The sequence below is a fragment of the Chiloscyllium plagiosum genome, unplaced genomic scaffold (genome assembly GCF_037043375.1).
Source record: "Chiloscyllium plagiosum isolate Xiang-an unplaced genomic scaffold, Cpla_swu_hap1 HiC_scaffold_45, whole genome shotgun sequence".
NCBI lineage: Eukaryota > Metazoa > Chordata > Chondrichthyes > Orectolobiformes > Hemiscylliidae > Chiloscyllium > Chiloscyllium plagiosum.
Genome location: NW_028270183.1, coordinates 18,293,070 through 18,316,330, shown reverse-complemented (window position 1 = coordinate 18,316,330; position 23,261 = coordinate 18,293,070). Strand labels below are relative to the sequence as shown.

The 23,261-nt window shown below is 44.1% G+C and overlaps 1 protein-coding gene across 7 annotated transcripts in view; it reads left to right on the top strand.

Moving 5' to 3' along the window:
* Positions 1 to 2,018: 2,018 nt before the first annotated feature.
* The window catches only part of LOC122552180 (adhesion G protein-coupled receptor E3-like), a 49,506-nt gene continuing 28,263 nt past the window's right edge, over positions 2,019 to 23,261 (top strand). Inside the window, exons 1-9 of one of the 7 annotated variants that reach the window (XM_087983310.1) lie at positions 2,019 to 3,184; positions 3,687 to 3,773; positions 8,637 to 8,693; positions 11,041 to 11,184; positions 12,216 to 12,365; positions 13,910 to 14,032; positions 16,826 to 16,914; positions 20,480 to 20,590; positions 22,425 to 22,602. In XM_087983310.1, the coding sequence (XP_087839436.1) occupies positions 3,707 to 3,773; positions 8,637 to 8,693; positions 11,041 to 11,184; positions 12,216 to 12,365; positions 13,910 to 14,032; positions 16,826 to 16,914; positions 20,480 to 20,590; positions 22,425 to 22,602 (919 nt within the window). In that variant the 5' untranslated portion in view covers positions 2,019 to 3,184; positions 3,687 to 3,706. The remainder of the gene's footprint in view (positions 3,185 to 3,686; positions 3,774 to 8,636; positions 8,694 to 11,040; positions 11,185 to 12,215; positions 12,366 to 13,909; positions 14,033 to 16,825; positions 16,915 to 20,479; positions 20,591 to 22,424; positions 22,603 to 23,261) is intronic. The other 6 variants (XM_043694752.2, XM_043694750.2, XM_043694753.2 and 3 more) reach the window with 6 other exon arrangements.

Below are 23,261 nucleotides of genomic sequence, written 5' to 3'. Positions count from 1 at the left end.
CTCCTCTGCCATTCATTGAAATCGTGGCTGATCTTATTATAGCTTTAAATTCACTTTCTTGCCCCTCCCAACAACCCTGGACTCTCTTGTCTATCAAAAACCTGTTGAACTTGGATAAGTACATGAATAGGAAAGGTTTGTAGGGATATGGACCAGGAGCAGGCAGGTAGGACAAGTTTAGTTTGGGATTATGGTCGGAATGGACTGGGTGGACTGAAGACTCTGTTTCCATGCTGTATAACAATAGTTAGGCCACTTTTGGAGTATTGTGTGCCGTTCTGGTCTCCCTCCTATCGGAAGGATGTTGTGAAACTTGAAAGGGTTCCGAAAAGATTAACAAGGATGTTACCAAGGTTGGAGAATTGGAGCTATAGGGAGAGGTTGAATAGGCTGGAGCTGTTTTCCCTGGAGCATCAGAGGCTGAGAGGTGACCTTATAGAGGTTTGTAAAATCATGAGGGGCATGGATACGGTAAATAGACAAGGTCTTTCCCCTGGGTAAGGAAGCCCAGAACTAGATGGCATAGGTTTAGGTTGAGAGGGGTAAAATTTAAAAGGGGCCTAAGGGGCAACCTTTTCATGCAGTACATGGAATGAGCTACCAGAGGAAGTGATGGAGGCTGTTACAATTACAACATTTAAAAGGCATCTGGATGGGTATATGAATGGGAAGGGTTTAGAGGGATATGGGCCAAATGCTGGCAAATGGATCTGGATTAATTCAGGATATCTGGTCAGCATGGACAAGTTGGACTGAAGGGTCTGTTTCCATGCTGTACATCTCTATGACTCTTTGGCACTATAACTCAGCCTTGAATATATTCCTGCTGTGGAAAAAGAAACCCAGAAACCTATGACACTCAGAGAGAAATTTCTCCTTGTAATCTTATAATGGGGACCCCTTACCTGTACCACTCCCCCCAGCCCACCGTTCCATATACCCAATCTCAGCAGCTACTCTATCAAGGCCAATTATAATCTTACTTGTTTTAATAAGATCATTCTTCCAAACTCGAAAGAGTATAAGCCAAATCTTTCCTCTACAACCCAGTAATTAGCCGAGTGAACTTTCTTTGAGACATTTCCACTTACAGATAGATCATTCCTTGCAAAAGACCAAAGCTATAGTCAGTACTCCCAGTTCACTCTCACTAATGGCCTGTACAGTTGTGGCGAGACCTCAATAAATGTCCCCTTCACCGACACCTCACCACCCTCAGCAATCCAGGCCAACATTTCCTCCTCCATACCACAGGCCTCAGTGTTGGCAGTCTGCCACCTGATTATTGTTTTCATACTTATTGTAAGAGGGAATTGGAAAGGTATAGTTTAATTGAAACCCAAAGGTTACCTTACACACACACCTTAGAACATACCAGCAAACGCTTTGGAGTCTTCGATAAAATTTAACCCTACCACTTCACAATTAAAAGTCCTGAACATTCCCAGGTAACAAGTACAGAATCACATACTATGGTGTTTCTTTGACGACATACTCCTGATGAGCAGGAACACGGTGAGGGAAATTTAGTCAGACCTTCGAGCCTACTCCACCATTCAATTAGATCTTGTTTCATCCAGATCCCTAGGGTTTGGGGGAAGGGGGAGCTGTATCAGACTGGGGCCCAAAGCCCTGGAGGGTTTGCTACGCTCAAGGTGGGGGTTGGGGTAGAGGGTGGGGACATCATTGTGTTCAAAATAGGAGCATGTAGCCAGGTCAAAGGGCAGGACCACAGTTGGGGGTCAGGGCAGAGCTGCAGTGACTGGGATCGAGAAGGTGTGGGGGAGGGGGGGGAGGTCAAATCCAGGAGCAGCGCTGAAACCCTCAACCTGAGTGCATTGGAAAGATCTGCCTTCCATTAGGGAGGGAGGACCTCCCAACTCCTGCTCTTCCCAAGCCTGGATAAGGGCATGTTGCATTACAATGGTGAAGGAATTGGGGAGCCAACAATGTCAGCTACTTTTACTCTTGAGGATCAACAAATATTTGTCGGTCCACTGTGTAAAAGGGATTTGATTATCAGCCAGTTGGATTTGAATCAGTAAACTTACAACCTTACTCTGTGCGGAAGACCAAAAAGAGGAAGGAAAAAGTGTGCAATCCAAAGATGAAATGAATTCCTTCCTGTGTGTCAGGCAGTATTGGTGCTCTTAGTCAAACTGCGCGAGCAGATGTGAGACCACCATCAACAGTTTGTGTTTATCGCGTGCCTTGCCAAGACTGAAACATCCGAAGGAATTCCACGGAAAACAGTATCAAATGCAGCTGAATGTCGAACCACATACTGAGCTAATGAGGAAGATGGCCATAATCTTGGTCAGGTAGGGCCAATGTGAACAAGGGTGGCAGATACAGTGGGAACACCACCCCCTTCAAGATCCCTTCCAAACCACTTGCCATCCTGACTTGGAAATATATCGCCGTTCCTTCACTGCTGCTGGATCAAAATCCTGGAATTCCCTTCCTAAGGGCATTGCGGGTGTACGTACACCAACATTTCAAGAAGGCAGCTCAACACCACCTTCTCAAGGGGCAATTAGGGACAGACAATAAATGCTGGGGAAGCCAGCGACAAATGAATTTTGAAAATCTTTTGCTGGGAGCAAAGGAACTGGAATCCCCGGAGTCATTAGCCGTGTCCGCTGCTCTGTGATCCCAAAAGGGTGTGCATTGAACATGGCAGTTGTGTCACACTTCAACTGGTGACCAGTGAAATCAATTCTTGGCACCTCAGGCAAAGCGGTGTCTCCTTCAAGGGCCTTTTCAGCACTGTTGTCAGGCAGCGAATTGTGATGCACTATCCATAGCGTCACTGACTAGCTCCCTTATGGAAGGGGCTCACTTCAAGCCCCTACTAACTTGGGTGTGTCGGAATGTAGTGCTGGTGCCTCAAATTGTCTGTTTGACTAGGCAGGCAGCTGGAGAGATGAATGGGTGAGGTTAAACAACTTACCACAAAGAACATAACAACAGGACGTTCGCAATACCTATTTATGCGGTCACATCTCACATTGAAGCTACTCGTTGGATTTTGGGGGAGACGCAGTCAGGGCCCACTCCATTGTTTTTGCAGAAGTGGAACAACAGTGGGATATATTCCCAACATCTGCTGGCCTGGTTATAAATGTTTGCAAGTTTCATCTTAGAACCAACGGTTACACATTAACCACAGGATCCTGCAGAGGTGAGTACTGTAACCTTAATAGAAGCTGTGTTGTGTATGCAGTTGGAGAATTGCTTACTTAAAGTGATATGTTTGCACTGAGACTGCTTGCCAAATGTTAGAATCCTCTTGGAGTTGCTAAAGAACTGTTTGAAATGACTTAATGATTATTTATGCTTGATGGGGAGGTGCAAGTGTTAGACTGGGGTGGACAAAGTCAGAAGTCACACAACACCAGGTTATAGTCCAACAGGTTTATTTGAAATCACAAGCTTTTGGAGCATGTGACTTCTGAATTTATCCTTTAACATGTAATTTTCAAAAGTCATAACATATTCTGGATGATTCTTGCGTTCCATAAAATGATTTACATTCTCTTTTTCTCCTTTTGCAAAGGAATAATTAGGTGGGTAATGAAAGGCCCCTTGATATAGAAAGGTTAGACTGGGAATGGTTTACTTTTGACGTAACTCAGTACTTGCAACTGTGTTGTAAGAAAACTAATGCAATTCTTTGCTAATAGCTACACGTCTCAGTTACCCAATGAGCTTCCCTGGAGAGGGAAAGGGAAACAGAAAGATGAAAACCTGTCGGTGTTTGACATTTCTCAGTAAGTTAACAACCAAAGTTTTACGGTTAGAATGTTTTCTGGATTTGATAAGCATGCTGTTTCTCTTTGAGTACCTTGACCACCCTGACCGGGGACATCTGGTGTGACTAAGACAGAAATTCTTCATGCTTTCTCTGTTATACAATGGGTTCAAATGATGTTATTTTCTGAGTGATAAATTTAAGTGAGGAACCGAAGCTGATGACACTCTCTTTTTCCATTGTTTCATCACTGACTCACACATAGCGCAGATTCAAGAGTGCAGGATTAACTACACCAAAGTGTTCAGACCCAAAGGTGCTGAAGCAAATTAGGAAGTGCTGAATAGATGACATTCTATCACATTGTCTTGTCCCACACCCCTCATAATTTGAAAAGATGTACAGGCGGTACAGTGGCTCAGTGGTTAGCACTGCTGCCTCACAAGGTCAGAGACCCAGGTTCGATTCAGACTCAGGCGACTGACTGTCTGTATTTGCTCCTGTGTCTGTGTGGGTTTCCTCTGGGTGCTCCGGTTTCCTCTGACAGTCCAAAGATGTGCAGGTTACAGTGGATTGGCCGGTAGTTTCGAGGGATGTGCAGATTACCTGGGTAGGATGCTCTTCAGAGGGTCGACGCAGACTCAAATGGCCTCTATCTATTCTGTTGCTACTCAGTGATAAACTGAGACGTTAAAAGATTGCCAAAGATGGGGATGCTCACTGCTTAAGAGACTGGGAAACAGTAAGTTGTAGTTGGTGATGATTTAATAAGTGTGGATGCAGGGACAGAGACTTTATACTTTCAACTTAGGAGTAACAACGTACAGAGTTCAGACTCAGTAGATGAATTATAGAGACGCTGACTCCAGGGGCAAAAAAAAGTGGGTTAAGATTTGGGTGTGTTCACAGGAAATAAACAGTTAGAAAGTAAAGCACTGATTGTAGCTTGGTGTAATCTCTTCAAGGTTTTGCATTATGTGAAGCAGCGCCAATATTGTCCTCATAGTATCCCATTGGACATAGACACATAATATCTCACCCACCTAGTCGGAGCTGGCATCTGTTTGTTTTCACATTCGAAGACTGTCCCCAAGTCAATCATGGGCAAACTTAAGCATATAGCATTACTCTCTTAATGATACATCTTACATCTTAATTATCTATTGTGGGGGGGAAGATGGTGATGTAGTGGGAATATAACTTGAGTGGTAATCCTAAGGTAAAACAGAAATTTGGCAGGTCTGGGAGCATCTGTGGAGAGAGAAACAGAGTTGATGTTCCGAGTCCAAAGACCCTTCTTCGGATCTCAAGGTGCTAACTCTGTTTCTCTCTCTCTGCAGATGCTGCCAGATCTGCTGACTTTCTCCAGCATTCTTTGTGTTTGAGTCAGTATCAGCAGTATTTTTGCTGTTATTGTAGTAATCTGGAGGCCCCAGGTTAACATTCTGGAAACCTGGGTACAAAGCCTCACGTGGCTGTTCAATTCAGTTTATAAATCTGAAATTGAAAGTTAGTATCTTTGTAAAAAGACCCATCTGGTTCACTAATGCCCTTTAGGGAAGGAAATCTGCCGTCCTTACCTGGTCTGGCCTACACATGACTCCAGACTCACAGCAATATGGCTGACACTTGACTAACCTCTAAAATGGTAGAACACATCCCTAAGTTCAAGAACAGGCAACAAATACTGGCCTTGCCAGTGAAGCCTGCATCCCATAATGGAAAATTAATGACACAACCCCCTGCGGATGTTCCCTTGGGATTTTGTGCTTGGTGTCTCTGTGTGAAGGGTTACCTTGCCAGTGTAGCTGGAGGTGATCAATGGATAGGAAGCCCAATGTTTTACATGAAAAAAACATTTTGGTGATGCCCTGCTTGCACACAATTGATAACAATGCGCATTAACCTTTTAAGCTCATAAGATATCCCAAGGCACCTCAAGGCCCCAAGACATATGAAGAGATCTTTGGATAAATAACCAAGCTGTTGGCCAAAGGGGTAGAAAAAGAAAGTGAGATGGAAGAGTGGAGAGGAGAGAGTTCCAGAGTTTAGAGCCCAGTCTGATGTATATAGGGCAGCCAGTAGGGAGTTGAGAGAGTGGTGCTGGAAAAGCACAGCAGGTTAGGCAGCATTGAAGGAGCAGGAGAATTGACCTTTCGGGCATAAGCCCTGGGAGTCCAGTATAATGGGGATGAATAAATGTCTGGAAGTAGACGGGTGCAAAGGCTAGGGAACAGAGTGAGAAAGCTCAAATCAGCTTCCCACTGAGAAACTAGAGTTAATATCAGGGTCTGCTGTGTGGGTGTGAGATGTTGCTGTGTGTGCAGGCATCTATTTCTGTCTCTGTTTAGATCTTCATTTGTATGTTTGTGTAGGTGCCTGTCTGAATGTGTGTTTGACCCAAGTGAACGTTTAGATGTGTGTTGGAGTAGGGATGTGGCTGTGTAGTTGTCTGTTTGTGTGTGGGTGTCTGTTTAGGTGAATGTTTGTGGTGCCACATGCCTGTACGGGTGTATTTCTGTGTGTCTATAGGATGAGGGCAGTAGCCTGTGTGGATTTGTGACTGAGTTTGTGTATCTGTTTGTGTGTGTGCATGTGTGCGTCTGTGTGTCTGTATGTGTGTGTGCGCTGTGTCTGCGTGTGCACGCAAGTATGATATATGTGTGTGAATGTGTGGAAACCCAACATAATTCTGCCGACTGTTCCTCAGGTCATAGGGTCATAGCATCAATAAGAAGTCACGAGGCTTGCAGATAAAATGCAGTTGTTCTCAATTTCCTTTATAAACATCCGCAAGTTCACATTTTAATTCTTTTGGGGATTTCTGCAACGTCTGAAGCCGGTCTGTGGCCTGCAGATCACAGAGACCAGTGACGAGCATGTGTTGATTGGGGTGGGATGTGGGAAGAAGCATGTAAAGAAAGACTCCTGCATTTATATAGCACTTTTCACAACCAGCTTCACAGCCAACGAAACGTGTTTTTTTGAAGTGACGTCAATGTAGGAAGCGCAGCAGCCAAATGGTGCACAATAAGATTCCAGAAACCAATCACTGTAATGACCTGATGATCTGCTGAGTTTTTGTGATATTGATTGAGGGATCAGCAGTGACCAGTGCTCTGAGGAGAACTTCCCCACCCATCTCTCCTTCCACCCCCCCTCCCCAACCACCCCACACGGCCCCACCCACTCCTCTTTGAAGGAGGTGACATGGGATTGAGGTAGGAGATAGGTCCTCACCGTTAATGGTTCATTCAAAAGACAGCACTGCGAATGCTGCATACACACCAGCATGGAATTGTCAGGCTGAATGGCCTGATTTTGTGTTGTAAGTATTTCCTAATACCTTCTGCCATGACTACTGATCCATAGACTGGAGTGATTAGTTCCACAAGCTGAATCCCTAATATAGTTTGTAGGGACATGTACTGTCTTGTATGGTGCTTTGCCCACAGAGGCTGAATATGCCAGTCTCAGAGGCCCTGCTCTGCGTAAACTGCAGCAATTACTCTTGGAAACAGCCTATCTCTGTCCCTTCTGAATCCCACTGACTGTTGGAGCCACTGGAGTGTGGTATGGATACTGGGGCAGCAAAGAGTCTGGGCTGAACAGGCATTAATGTCTTATTCAAACGATAGCGGCTCTTACAGCGAGGCACTCTCTCAGTAGCTCACTGGGAATCAGCCTAGTATTTAAGTCTCTGGAATGAGATTCAAACCCGCAGACCTCTAACTCAGAGGCTACCCACTGGTGCTGACTGAGCCACACCCCAACAATGCGTTTGCATTTATCAGGCAAGAGGCTAGAAGAGAGAGTTTTAGTCAAGGGATATGGTGTTCTTTGCTTGGATCATAGAACCATAGAGGTCCACAGCACAGAAAAAGGCCCTTCGGCCCATTGAGCCTGCACCAACTATTCTAATTCCATTTGCCAGCACTTGGCCCATGGATTGGCATCTCAAGGGCGCATAGAGTCCTAGCATCATATAGCATGGAAACAGATCCTTGGGTCCAACCATTCCATGCCGACCATGTTCTCAAACTAAGCCCGTTCCACCTTCCTGCTCCTGATCCATATCTCTCCAAACCTTTCCCATCTAAATACTTCTCAAATGTTATGAGGATTTCTGCCTCTACCACCCTTACATGCAGTGAGTTTCAGATTCCCACCACATTCTGGATCAAAAATATTTCTTCACACCTCCTTTGAATTTTCTTCCCTGACCTTAAATCCCTTTGGTCACTGATTCTTCCCGCCAAAGAGAACAGTTCCTCCCAGTCTACCCTATCTATGTCCCTTAAAGTGTTATATATCTCAATCATGTCTCCTCTCAATCTCCTCTGCTCTAAGGTAAGCAAACCCGTTCTGTCCAATCTTTCTTCATAACTGAAAATCTCCAGTCCAGGCAACATTCTGGTAAATCTCCTCTACACCTTCTCCAGTGCTGTCGCATCCCTCCTGTAAAGTGGATTCCAGAACTGCAGCAATACTCTAGCTGTGGCCTAACCAGAATTTATATAGTTCCAGTATAAACTCTATGCCTTAGCCAATAAAGGCAAGCACTCCATATGCTTCTTTAACCAAGTTATCCACCTGTTCCAATACCGTAAAGGACCAGTGGTCATGCTCACTAAGATCCCTCTGATTCTCGGTGCTTTCCAGAGTCCTAACATTCATTATATACTCCCTTGCCTTGTTCGTCCTGCCCAAGTGCATCATTTCACATACATTCAAAAATTCTGCAAATGTGTTGTTTGTCAAGGGGGGTGGGGGTGGGGGTGGGGAATGGGGCGGGGTGCTGATATACCATACTTGTTCTCACAAACATCTTAATAAAGTAACATTTCATGAGACTGTATTCTTCCACTCTCCCCACCCCCAGTGATTTTTCTCTGCAGAGTCAGCAGTGAGAAATGTTCCACTGGTACAACATGCGCTGGTAAGTTTAAATATTCTTAAGTTTAAAACAATCTGTTCAGATTGTACTCTTACTTGGTTAAAACTTACATTTTTTTATTAGATTTTAAAGGCATCAATAACTCTGGGGAGAAATTGGGAAAATGACACTGAGAGAATCATGAATATTCATCAGTGCAGAGTATGCTTAAAGGGCTGAATGGCCTATTTCCGCAGCTCATTTCTAAACTTTAACTTTAAAAGAGAAAAAGCCATCACAACACATACAGAAGTTACAAAATAAACTTTGAAGAAGACGAGCAAGAGTTTTGAACTTCTGAACACCGTCACAAAGTCATATCAAGATGTGGCTCGGTGGTTAGCACTGTTGCTTCATAGCACCAGCGACCCAGGTTCGATTCCACCCTTGACTGACTGGTTGTGTGGAGTTTTCACATCCTCCCCACCTATTCTTAAATGTTGACATGTTCCCTGTTTCAATCACTCAGGAACTTTGATCTGCCTCTGCCAATTTTTGTTTTGTGGTCTGACAAATAGTTGACATGTAAAACAGGTGTTTACCATTTCGGAGCATCTCCTGTGCCCATTGGGTGGGGGGAGGGGTACCTCTGCAAGGCACTTTGTCCCTCTTCCCCCACCGCCACCACCGCCACCCTCCCAACTTCTCGAACCGTCCTGCCCCTTCCCATCCGAAACCCACAGACTGACCTCAAATCTTCCATCTGCCTTCACTCCTCCCTTTGTGACCACTTGTCAGCCACTAGTCGCTTTTGGCACTGCTGGGATTGCCATCAGCTAGACCAGACGCATCTCCAGGGTGGAGCTTCCTGTCCTGAGGAACAGAATGTCCACACTGATCCAAATCAGGTATAATGTGTTATCATGGAGTGTGTGGTTTCTTGTGGTGTGCTGGTAGTGTCCCTGCCTCTGATGCAGGAGGCCCAGGTTGACAGCCCACTTCCTCCTTCTAAATCATACAATCATAGCATCCTTACAGTGTGGAAACAGGCCATTTGGCCTAACAAGCCCACACTAAGCCTCTGAAGAGTAACCCACCCAGACCCATTCTCCTACCCTATTACTTTACATTTTACCCCTGACTAACACATCCCTGAACATTATGGACAATTTAGCATGGACAATTCACCTAACGTGCTCATCTATCCCTGCAGATCTGTAAGATTTCACATTGATAAGACACTGAGCCATTTTTAACCATGGCTGGGGATACAATTTGTCCCCGCTGTTAAAATCCACACCATTGACTCTGATAGCGCAGTCCACAACATCACATGCTTCATGTAAAAGAGAAAAATTGCTTCTAAATTTTACCCAGAATTTAATGCCAACTCATTCTATATGAATCAATCGAATGGAACCATCTGTTTTGGTTTATTCTATCACACCCCTTCCTCCACCCTCCAAAACAGCTGAAAGACAGGGTAAGAACCTGTCACTTTCTCAGCCTTTTTAATTATCCACCTCAGTGTTGACTGTCCCGAGTGGACCTTTGGAAAGACCCTATTCTTGAATGTTTGCAGTCCGTGTGGTGTCAGAGCTGCCCACACCATCTGGAAGAAAATGAGCTGCCGGCCTTCTACCTCAAGCTGCACTTTCTCAGCTACTTTCTATATCTTCCTGACAGCCCCAACGTACAAAAACAGTCTATCAATCCCAGCCTTGGATATATTCAAATGGGACATTTCCACTAATTGGGAAGTGTAGGACCAGCAGACTTGGTTTTAAATGTTCCTTATTTTAAGATAAGGAGAAATTCTTTCACCCAGAATCTTTGGAATTCTCTACCCAAGAAGGTCATGGAAGATCAATCAGGTTCAAGAAAGAATTTGATTGATCAGCTGAAGACTTAATGACATTAAAAGATTGGTGCTTTTGTTGTCGGGTGGCATTTAGGTAGAAGGAAAGCCACAACCTAGTGGAGTAGCAGAGTTGGCTCGATGGGCTGAATGGCCTACTCCTATTCCTATGTCTCTATGATCCTACATTCAACTCATGGCTTTCTGGGGTAGAGATTTCCAAATATTCACAACCAGCTGAGATAACTAGCTTCTTCACTTCTCGGTCTGAAAGGATGGGACCTTTATCCTGAGATACCGGTGGGATATAATCATGTCGGGATGGCCTGCGACTTGGAGAGGAGCTCGGACCTGGCAGAATTCCTCTGCATGTGCCCTTCCAGATGGCGGAGGATGGGAGTAGTAGGTTGCTGAAGAAGCTTTATACTGTAGATAAGACACATTGCGCATCGTTGAGCCAACCCAGATTGATGCATTTGCCCCCACTGCACAGGGAATGCTCAACTATCAACAGAGATGGCACATGGTGAAGTATGTTCCTGTCTGTTGCAGATATGGATAAATGTCAGACAAATCCATGTGGCTCCAATGCAATCTGTCACGGCACTTCTGGCAGCTTCTACTGTACCTGTGAGAAAGGATATTACTCAACAGGAGATAAACACTTTGTGAGTGCAGCAGTGGCGTCTTGCATAGGTAAATTCATGATCACACTTTGAGTAACTCAGTGCGATCTATTGTTCTCCCCTGCCTTATCCATATCCTTCACCATTGTCATTGTCAGAGAACTGTCTAGTCATTTGGTCATACAATATACAGAAACAGACCTTTGATCCAACCATAACACCAAACCAGACTAGTCCCACTTGCCTGCGTTTGGCCCATATCCCTTCAACATTTCTATATCATGTACTTATCCAAATCTTTTTTTGACATTGTAACTGTACCCATACTCACCACTTCCTCTGTAAAACAAAATTGTCCCTCATGTCTTTTTGTTACTCTTTCTCTTCTCACCCTAGTCTTGAAATCCCCCACTCTAAGGAAAAGACATTGGCTATTCAGCTTATCCATTCCTCTCTTGATTTTATAAACCTCTATAAGGTCACTCCTCAACCTCTTACGCTCCGGTGATAATAGTCCCAGCCTATCTAGCCTCTCCTTATAATTCAACCCTTCCATTCCTGGCAATAACCTGGTAAATCTCTTCTGAGCCCTCTCCAGCTGAGTAATATCCTTCCTGTAACTGGGCAAACAGAACTGGACACAGTACTCCAGAAAAGGCCTGCCCAATGTCCTGTACAACTTGAACATGACGTCTTAACTCCTCTACTCAACGGTCTAAGCATTGAAAGCGAGTGTTCTAAACACTTCCTTAACCACCCTGTCTATATGTGATGCTAACTTTAAAGAACTATGTACTCGAGACCCCTTTGTTTGTTTTTACCGAAATGCAATACCTCACATTGATCCAAATTAAACTCCATCTGCCACTCCTCAGCTCATTGTCTCAGTAGTCCATTGTGTTGGGCACACAGCACCCTTACAATATCCAATGGCTTCCTAAAGCACATGACAATGTAAAACCCTGGTTGACTTGCTCTCATTTACCTCATGATGCATACCCCACTGGTCGGTATGACTGGCTAACTCAGCAACATTAATCTTTGGGCAAGGGACATATTATGAAGGATATTATCCCAATGTGTGCCAATATTCTGTTACAGATTATGATGAGTGTCGCAACATTCAAGCATTATGTGGTAGCAATGCAACATGCCACAACACCGCAGGTGGATTCTACTGTCTGTGCAACAAAGGATTCGCCCGGGTTTCCGGCCAGACCAACTTTACTGGTTACGCAGCTGGATGTAAAGGTCAGTCAGATCCTGGTTCAGATTCCTTCAGGCCCCAGGGGGTGTGGAGTGGGGGGAAGCAGGGGGAGCTAAGAAAGTTTCAGCTGCCCTCCCTGAAGTGTTAAGTTTTACTGAGTCACTGAAGTTCAGGTTGATCCAGATGCCAACTCTAATCAAACGCGGAGGTGAATCGGCCCAGCAGCAAAAGATGGCACCTGAGGATCAGCTAGTTGGTGAGGTGAGGTGAGGTGAGGTGAACATGTTTCTGAGCTGTACATAAATTAACCTCTCTTTAACTTATACATTTCTAAATTTTCTCTGAGTCTTAAACTATCAAAATGGTGCCCTATTGTGATGACGAATGAAAGCTTTTCACTGTATTTTATTGTATTTCTCTCTGTAAAATGTATGTGACAATAAAAGTCTTCCATTCGTAAAATAAAATCATTCATTCTCAATATGCTTGCCTTGTAAAGATGGACCAATCAGAAATGTACCATGAAGACCGCCCTGTGCTCCACTTTAACACTCTTTGGGGAGGCTGGGGCAGTTCCAAGCTGCCCTTGAAGAAATGTTTCCTCTTCTCACCCCTGAGCAGGTGGTTCGGAGGCTAAACTTCTATAATTTGTATCACTTCAATTAGCATATCAGTTTATCTTCTATATCAAGTTAATACAAGTCACATCTTTACAGTATATCTTCACGGGGTGGCACGGTGGCTCAGTGGTTAGCACTGCTGCCTCACAGCACCAGGTGTTCAATTCCATCCTCAGGTGACTGTGAAGGTTGCACATTTTCCCTGCATCTGCGTGGACTTCCTCCCACAGTCCAAAGACGTGTGGGTTAGGTGGACTAGCCATGGGACATGTAAGGTTACAAGGATAGAATTGGGGAGGGGGGTAGGTGTGGATGGGATGCCCTTCGGAGGGCCAGTGTGGGCTCAAGGGGCTGAATGGCGTGCTCCCACGCTCTGGGGAGTTTATTAATTCGATAATTTCAGTCCAGATATTATTCTCGTGGTGGAGATCTTGTGACACAGTACCCTGCCTCTGATCCAAAGGTTCTCAGTTCAAGTCCCCTTCCAGAACTTGATTGCCAAGGAACATGCACTCAGAACACAGCCAAACAAGTTAATTGCAATCTGCAAATCTTACCAATACATATTGGGCACATGGTAAAAGTGGGAGAGTCTTCTTGGCAATGCAGAGTGACGGGCTAAATGGCCTGTTTCTGTGCTGCTGGTTCTACGTTCATGAAGGGACTATCAAACGGGATGAGTGCAGGATAAATAAGTCAATATTACCTGTTCTACGTCATTGACAACTATTCAAATGATCCTCAGACAGGGTTGAAGCCATATAATCTTTCTGTGTATTAATGCTGAATTCAAGCTCAGTAGAGATCTTGTTCTGGTTGTGTGTTTGTGATGTAAAAGCCCAATCAATTCCATGAAACAAGTAAACACAACACCAATGGGGTAGTCTGACTACCTCTACCTCCTCTGTGCCTACAGATGTGACAGGCCTCAGCTAAGAGTAATGAATAATCTCTTTTCTCCATCACAGACATCGATGAGTGTCTCCAAGATCCCTGCCATGCTGACGCTGTCTGCCAGAACATAAAAGGAAGCTACATTTGTATTCCTCAGTCAGGATTTGACTCGTCATATGTTAACAAAGTCCCTCAGAGTGAGAAAATCCAATATTAGTTGACGGAAAATGAAATTGTGAATATTATTAACATGCATGTGGTGAGAATGGAGGTGAGACTGTAAGTGGTCACCCATTTGAATAGATCAGTTGGCTTCTCAATCTGTCCACAACTCCTTCACATTCCAAACAAAAATCTTGTTGAATATCTCCTCTTTCGCTTCATCCTCTTCAATGCCACATCCCTGATCATTAATACTGCAACACCCGAAGGTAAAACAAAATTCTGCTTTCAGCTCTTAGCAGGGAGGTTCATCTGAGCAACGATAATTTCTCAGGTGTCAGGGTCATGTTCTGGGAACACCAGTTCAAATCCCATCCATGGGAGATGGTGAAATTCGAATTCAATAAAAAAAAATCTGGAATAAAAAGGCCCACCATGTCAATTGTCATAAAGATTCATCTTTTGTTTTCATTCACTTATGGGATCAGGGCATCGTTGCCCAGGCCAACACTTATTGTCCATCTCTAATTGCCCAGACGATAGATAACAGTCAACCACATTTCTGTGGGCCTGGAGTCACATGTAGGCCAGACCAGGTAAGGATGGCAGTTTCCATCCCTAAAGGCCCAGATGGATTTTTTTCAACAATTGACAATGGATTTACGGTCATCATTAGACTCTTAATTTCATATTTTTTTAAATTGAATTCAAATTCCACCTTCTGCTGTGGCGGAGATTCGAACCCTGGTCCCTGGAACTCTGGATTAACAGTCTGACGATAACGGCACTCACCTCCCCTGGTTTGCTAATGTCCCTTTGGGAAGGAAATCTTTACCGAGTCTGGCCTGCACGGGGTACCTGAACCATAGTAATTGACTGAGTCTCAACTGCCCTCTGGGCAATTCGGGATGGGCAATAAATGCTGGCCTAGCCAATGATGCCCACATCCTGTAAACAAATGGAAAAAAATGCCCCACTGAAAGCCCTCAATATGCTAGACAGAGAAATGTTGCTCATTTTAAGCCATACATGTGTTACCAGCCATATTGATGAGGTCAGAGATTTGCATTTTCATGATAAACAGGCCTTTGGGTCCTTTGCATCCATAAATAAGAATTTGATTGCTGGTTTTGAGACCCCCATTGCCAGTCTGGTATACTCTAAGGCAATTACAGTTGTCTGTACGCAAGAAACCCAGGCCCACATCAGGCCTAACAGGCCTCCCTTAAAGGATTTCTGCAGGTTGGAGCCAACACAGGCTGGACAGAGTAAACAGGGAGATGCTAAAAGAGAAATAGAATGAGAGGATATGGATTTAAAATGATGCACAGATTCAGCTAGAGGGATGTGAGAAAAGAAACATTTTCACTCAGCGGGCAGTTCCGGAATGTATTGCCTGGAAATGTGGTAATGGCAAGTTCAACTGAGGCATTCAAGAAGGCATTGGATAATTATTTGGATAGAAATGGTGCACAGAGATATGGGAAAAAGGCAGGAGATTGGCTCTAGGTAATGGAACAAGTGCAGGGACAATGGGATGAATGGCCTCATTATGTGCTGTGACAATTAGGGTGGCACAGTGACTCAGTAGTCAGCACTGCTGTCTCACAGCACCATGTATCTGGATTCGATTCCAGGTTCAGGTGACTGTCTGTGTGGAGTTTGCACGTTTCTCCATGATTTCCTCCCACAGTCCACAGACGTGCAGGTTAGGTGGATTAGTCATGTTGAAATTGTCCGTAATGTGCAGTTTAGGTGGGTTAGTCATGGGAAATGTAGGGGGTAGGGTCCTGGGTCTGGGTGAGGTGCTCTCCGGAGGATTGGTGTGGACTCGAGTGACTGAATAGTCATTCTCCCCATGTTTGTGTAGGTTTCCTCCGGGTGCTTCAGTTTCCTCTCAGTCCGAGTATGGAATCAGGCCCTTCAGCACAACCAGTCCACACCGACCCTCCAAAGAGTAACCCACCCAGACCCATTTTCCTCTGACTAATGCACCCAACACTATGGGCAATTTAGCGTGGCCAATTCACCTGACCTGCACATCTTTGGACTGTGGGAGGAAACCGGAGCACCCGGAGGAAACCCACACAGACACGGGGAGAATGTGCAAACTCCACACAGACAGTCATCCGAGGCTGGAATTGAACCTGGGACCCTGGTGCTGTGAGGCAATAGTGCTAACCACTGAGCCGCCCAATTAATCAGGGGAAAATAAGGAGGGGGAATGGGTCTGGGTGGAATACTCTTTGGAGGGTCGGTGTGGACTTGTTGGGCTAAATGGCCTGTTTCCACATTGTAGGGATTCTATGATTCTATGAATGGCCTCCTGCACCTTAGAGATTCTGTAAAATCAGCAAATCTACTTATCTGCACTGGGAGCCAGCAGTCAGGCATCTCATCCTGACACAACAGTCATAGCACACAGAGCTATTTCATTTACTCTTCCCACTGATGATGGATATACACACACACACACACAGAGAAAAATATGTTGGCTCTTAATCCTCAGTTTTAGCTTCTCGTGTGATGTACCTGTGCCACTGTCATTTATGAAAGATGCACTGAAGCTGAGAGGAAGCAAGGATCCCCAATAGTCACAGTTAGTTTACTCAGAGACAAAAAGGGACCAGGAAACTCCCAGATCTCAGGTGTGGTGGAAGGTAACGGGGCAGGGCCTGCACTGAGATCAAGAAATGTCAAGTCATAAATTTTTAACATCTGCAAGACCAAATTGATCTACCGTTGCAGAATCTGCAAGTGTTCTAAATACTGAGAAGACCCGGGTTGTGAGACACAACCTTGTTAATTCATGATTGTCCTCCTCACAGGTCCGTTTTTGCGATGTCTAGCTGTCCTCCTGAAGGACCAGTCCATTATCGATAAATGTTACTCTCAACGTCAAACAGGATCGCTGCAGGTACTGTCAATTGCTTTCATGCACATTTGTCACAGGCTTTGAATTCACTCCCAAGACAAAAGCACCACAAAATCAGTTGACAGAAAATGCAACTGTGAATATTATTAACATGCATGTGGTTAGGGTGAAGGAATTTTCAAGTGACAATAATTGAGCATCCATTTTTATCGATTAGTCCATTTTCCCAAACAAAAGTAAAATACTTCAGATGCTGTAAATTTGAAATAATAACACAAAGTACATGAGAAATGTAACAGCTCCATCAGCATCTGAGGATACAGAAACTGAGTTAATGTTTTGTGTCTGATATGAAGAAGTGGAAATGTGTTGCTGGAAAAGCGCAGCAGGTCAGGCAGCATCCAGGGAACAGGAGAATCGACGTTTCGGGCATAAGCCCTTCTTCGGGCTTATGCCCGAAACGTCGATTCTCCTGTTCCCTGGATGCTGCCTGACCTGCTGCGCTTTTCCAGCAACACATTTCCAGCTCTGATCTCCAGCATCTGCAGACCTCACTTTCTCCTCCTGATATGAAGAAGTGTCAAGTTTGAGTCATAGTCATAGTGTCATACAGATTTTTCGATCCAAATCATCCACACTGACCTGATATCCCAATCTGACCTAGTCCCATTTGCCAGCATTTGACCCATAGCCCTCTAAACTCTTCCTATTCGTACACCCAGCCAGATGCCTTTTAAATGCTGTAATTGTACCAGCCTCCACCACTTTCTCTGGCAGCACATTCCATACATGCACCACCGTCTGCGTGAAAAGATTACCCCCTCAGTTCTTTCTTAAATCTTTTCTTGTCACTTTATACCTATGCCCTCTAGTTTGGATTCCCCCTCCATGGAAAAGATCTTGTCTATTTATCCTATCCATGTTCCTCATGATTTTATAAACCTCTATAAAGTCACCCCTCCAACAGTCCAGGGAAAAAAAGACCCAGACTATTCAGCCTCTCCCTATAGCTCAAACCCTCTTGTCCTGGCAACATCCTTGCAAATCTTTTCTATACCCTCTCAATTTTCACAACATTCTTCCTATAGAAGGGCAATCAGAATTGTATGTAGATTTCCAAAAGTGGCCTCACCAATGTCTTGTACAGCTGCAACGTAATATCCCAATTCATATATTCAATTTTATAAATGATGAAGGTAATTATGTCAAAAGTCTTCTTCACCACCCTGTCTACCTGTGATTCACTTTCAAGGAATTATGCACCTGCACCCCTAGGTCTCTTTGTTCTGCAACACTCCCCAGGCCTCACCAAACTGCAACACCTCGCATTTATCTAAATTAAATTCTGTCTGCCATTCCATGACCCATTGGCCCATCTGATCAATGTCTTATTGTGCTCTGAGATAATCCTCTTTGCCATGTACTACACCTCCAATTTTGGTGTCATCTGCAAACTTACTAACTATACTTCCTAAATTCACATCCAAATCATTTATATAAATGATGAAGAGCAACAGAGCCAGCACTGATCCTTGTGGCACACCGCAGGTCACAGGCCTGACGCAAAATATTTGGTTAGTATGTCACTCATCTCCTGTGGTTCCGCATATAGACAGCCTCATTGATATTTAAGAGACCTTATTCTCTCCCTAGTTACTTCTTTTCCCTTAATGTACTTAATGGAGTCTCTTTGGATTCTCCTTAAATCAATTTGCCAAAGCTTTCTGATGTCCCCTTTTTGCCCTCCTGATTTCTCGTTCAAGTAACTCTGCTTCTGTTCGGGTTTTAGACTGTTTTGGTACATCTTCTTACTTTGCCTTGAATTCCCTAACTCTCCAAAACGAATCTAGGTGTTTTTTGAGTAGTGATCTACATCCATTTCAATCCTTGGCAAAACCACAGGGAGTAATGGCAGAGTAAGGACTTAAACATTGAAGACATAGGGGAGAAAGAGTTTCTTCTGTCAGAGGGGAGACAATCTGTGGAATACTTTACCAGAGAGGGCTGTCGCTGTTGGGTTATTAAGTATATTTGATTTTAAATTGGGAAGCAATCAAGGGGCATGGGGAAAAGGTCGCAAAGTGGAGTTGAGGATGATCAGATCAGTGATGAGGAATCAGGAATTGAAGGTAAAATGAGAAAATGTACCAAAACAGTTTTAGACCTAACCAGAAGCAGAGTTACTTAAGCGGGAAATCAAGAGGGCAAGAAGATCAGCATCCCATCACCAAGCCACCCTTTATTTGTACGCGCCTAGTACATGACACTGACCCAGCTAGCTAGAGTGAACAGAACCCCTGACACTCCTGTTTATCTCTGTCAGCCAAGGCCCCCTGATTGAACCAGATTCACAATCCCAATCAGGGAACCCATATTCTATGGGATACACATGGAGGACATTGTTAAAATCACTACAGTCTCATTGAATGTTGGAGCAGACTCAATGGGCTGAATGACCTGCTCCTGCACCAAAGTCTTTTGGTTTTGATTAGGAAGGACAATGGAAGCAAGTTCAAAAGTAATTTTCACCAGGAAAAAGAGCAGGAAGAAGTGGAACTAACTGGAAGATCTTTCAACGTGTTGACACAGGCACTATGGACTGAATGTCCCTTTCTCTGATGGATGATTCTATAATTAATTATTTCTAGAATATGCAATGAGCAACACAAGACTTTGCAATGAGCTAGCATTTCAATTTCAATACCCTTCTTCCCGCTTCCATTGCTCACCATGACCTTACCTCTCTCTAACTCTTTAAAGGCCCCCAGACCCCATATCCACTCGCACTCCTTTCAGACTCAAAAGGTTAACACTGTTTCTCTCTCCACAAATGCAACCCGGCCTGCTGAGTTTCTCCAGAATTTTCTGTGTTTGTTTGGGCTTGACCTTATCCCACTGATCTGGCTGATTGGCACTGTACATGGAAGATGGAGATCTACCCTGATAAAGAGAAAGTGTCTTTTTAACAAACTTCTTCTGCTGGTATTAAGTATGATGGCCTTCTGGATTAAATGTATTTGGTCTGGAATAAGCAATAATTGATTTCCAGACAGGAGGAGGAGTTAACAGAGCTTGTACCTCAAGGCAGAAAGTCCTGGTCTGAGTCCCACACTGGGTTCCCTTGCCATGGAAGGAGAGCCCATAATTTGGCCAGTGAAGTATATTGTCAGCTTGGAAATCCATCTAATCTGCTTGACAGCAGATATGAAGAGCAGGGGGTGTCTCACGGTCAGCCAGCCAGCAGAGGCAATGGCAAACCACTTTGTCCATAAGCATGGTAGCAATCTAATGGACATCCATAGTCCAACCCTTGGAAACAAAAACAGGAGACAAGATAGGCAGTTTCCTTAAAGAGCTAGGAGATGAAAGATGGCCTGATCATTTGTTTTTCGGGATTTATGTTAGGCAATTGGGGATTAGGTATAGGCTGGGACCCTTGCTGTTCCTCGAATAGGATCAGCAGAAATCTCTAGAGTGAGATTTGAACCCCTCCATCTGACTGTAAGGGTGCTTCCCACTGTCTGCCAAAGGTGCTCCATTTGCTGTGATCAGAACCAAGCCCAATGATACCTTTACTGAGATTCCTTTCTTTTGCTATGTCATGAAGCCTACGACCGATCGACTTTGCTCTCTCATCAAGCCAACCCTCACATTTGCGGAAGGCATGTGTCAAGATAAGGAGATTGTCAGATCAGCACACAGCCATGTCACATTAAAAGTAAGTTTATAAAGCATCGTAATCTTAGCATTGACCAAGATCAGGCCAACTGAGCATCTTGTCTCGCATTTGGTGCATGTCAAATGAAATATCAGATATTTCTTAAATGATGGGAGGCTGGGAAACGTTGAATTTCTGATTGGGTGTCCTTCTTTATAAGTCACTAAAGTCAACATTCAAGTTCAATAAGCATTTAAGAAAGTGACTGGTGAGTTAGTCTTTATTAAGAGATGATTTGAATATGGGAGTAAATATGTCTATATGGGGCTTTGTTAAGTCCACATGTGGATTGTACACAGCTTAGGTCTCCTTTCCCAAGGGCAGGTATAATTGCCAAAGATACAGTGCAGGTTCACCAAAACAGTTCCTGGAACAGAGCGATTGTCCCACGATGAAAGATTCAATAAATCTGGTTTATATCATCTGGAGTTCAGAAGAGTGGTTAGGGCACTTTTGGAATACTGGTCCGATTCTGGTCTCCCTGCTGTTAAATTTGATAGGGTGCAGAAAAGATTTACAAGGATGTTGCCAGGGCTGGAGGGTTTGAGCTATAGGGAGGGGCTGAATAGGCTGGGGCTATTTTCCCTGGAGCATCGGAGGCTAAGAGATGACTTTACAGGGGTTTATAAAATAATGAGGGGCATGGATAGGATGGTATTCCTGATGAAGAGCTTTTGCCCAAAAGGCTGATTTTACTGCTCCTCGGATGCTGCCTGAACTGCTGTGCTCTTCCAGCACCACTAATCCAGAGCATGGATAGGATGGAACAGTCAAGGTCTTCTCCCTGGGGTGGGGGAGTCTAAAACTAGGTTTAAAGTAAGAGGGGCAAGATTTAAAAGGGACCTAAGGGCAACTTTTCCACGCAGAGGGTGATGCACGAATAGAATGAGTTGCCAGAGGAAGTGGGGATGCTTATATAATTTCAATATTTAAAAGGCATCTGTATGGATAAATGAATAAGGATTTAGAGGGATATGGGCCAAATTCTGGCAAATGGAACTAGATTAATTTAGGGTATCTGGTCGGCATGGACAAGTTGGACCGAAGGGTCTGTTTCTATACTGTACAACTCTATGACACTCTGAATCAGGCAACAGATTCCAGGTCACCACCCCCTGCCTGAAAACAATTCCCACCGAATCTCCCTTAAACCTTTTACGTCTTACCTTCTAATTCCTCCTAATAATGTACCTCCTAATAATAAAGCGGAACAGGCCTTTCCTAGTCACTTTATCCAGACCATCTTATAAGTTTATAAGGTCCTCGCTTCAGCCCTTTCTTGTCAAAGCAGTAACCATAGCCCTTCGGAAGAAGCTTTGATCATTTGGTAGTAGTTCAGGATCCTCTCCAAAGTATCCATTGGATATATCTCAGTTCTTCCAAGTATTGTCCCATTGGTCATTAAAACTGAAGGGGCATCATTGAAGAGGCAATGGCCCAAAATGGCTTCCTCAACTTGTTTGGTGATGGAATTGTTAAGTTGGCCTAGATAGCCAAATTGGTGCTGATTCCCCAGAGTCTGCCAGTGTGCAGGCCAAGAATCAACGTTACATTGTGAATGGGTGTTGATTAACTGCAGAAGATGTACAAAGAATTTACGAAAGCTAAGAGGCTATGTGCGGACATGAAGGGCTAAAAAGCCTCCTTCTGTCCCATAACGTAGCACAGAAAATTATAACAGTCCTCACCAAGATCAAACTCAAATGGAATGGATCTCAGGAAAAACTTGAACTACTTACCCAGCAGGGCAGTGTATGCTTACACTGAGGTTTTCATGAAAGGCACACAGAGAGAAAACTGGTGTTATAAAATGCTAATTACATCTCATTCACAGAATGTCATGAGCTTTGGAAACAAATTCTTCAATGATAGTTCCAAGCTGGAGAAAGTGGATGATGAAAATCAACTTCAGTCAACCTCATTGTTCTTGAATGCCATGGAAAGTTTCACCCTAGGTGCTGCTTTGGCCTCACCTGGCCAAAAAACCAAGAACGTGACAACGCCATATTTAGGTACCGGTCGTTCTGTTATAACGCGCGTTTCATCGTTGCAAATTGGCTGTAATGTGATTGACGAATTGTGGACACTATTTCTATGGCACAAACTTTTAAAACGTGTGTTGATTGTATCACGGTTTCATCACCAGTACTTTAAGTGCTGTTTCTAAAGAGTGATTTTCTGGAATGCAGGGTTGCACAAGAATGCAACCTTGCGTTATAGAAGTACTGACTGTACAATATCTTCACGGCTATGTTTTAGTCTAATAAAGGTGGTTCTGGTCATAACTCACTGTGCAAGACCCAGGATCACAAAACCACGGATAAGGAGAGTGGTTGGGAAAGTGGAATTGAAGCAGCTGACCAGCTATGGTTGTGTTGAATGGTGGAGAAGGCTCGAGTGGTCTATTCCTGCTTCTATTTCTTATCTCTTATTGAGGCAGAGCTGACAGATTCTCTCCAGTATCGTAGAAAAGAACACAGGAGATATCAGCTTGAATCTTGAAGCCTGTTCCACTATTCAACAGTAGTATGGCTCTTGTTCCACCTTAGTGCCATCTTCCCACATTGTACCCACGTTCCTTGATTCCCTCAGTACCTAATGTCATCTGTCTTGAACATGCTCAATGACTGAGCACCCAAGATCTTCTATGGTAGAGAACTGTGAAGATCCA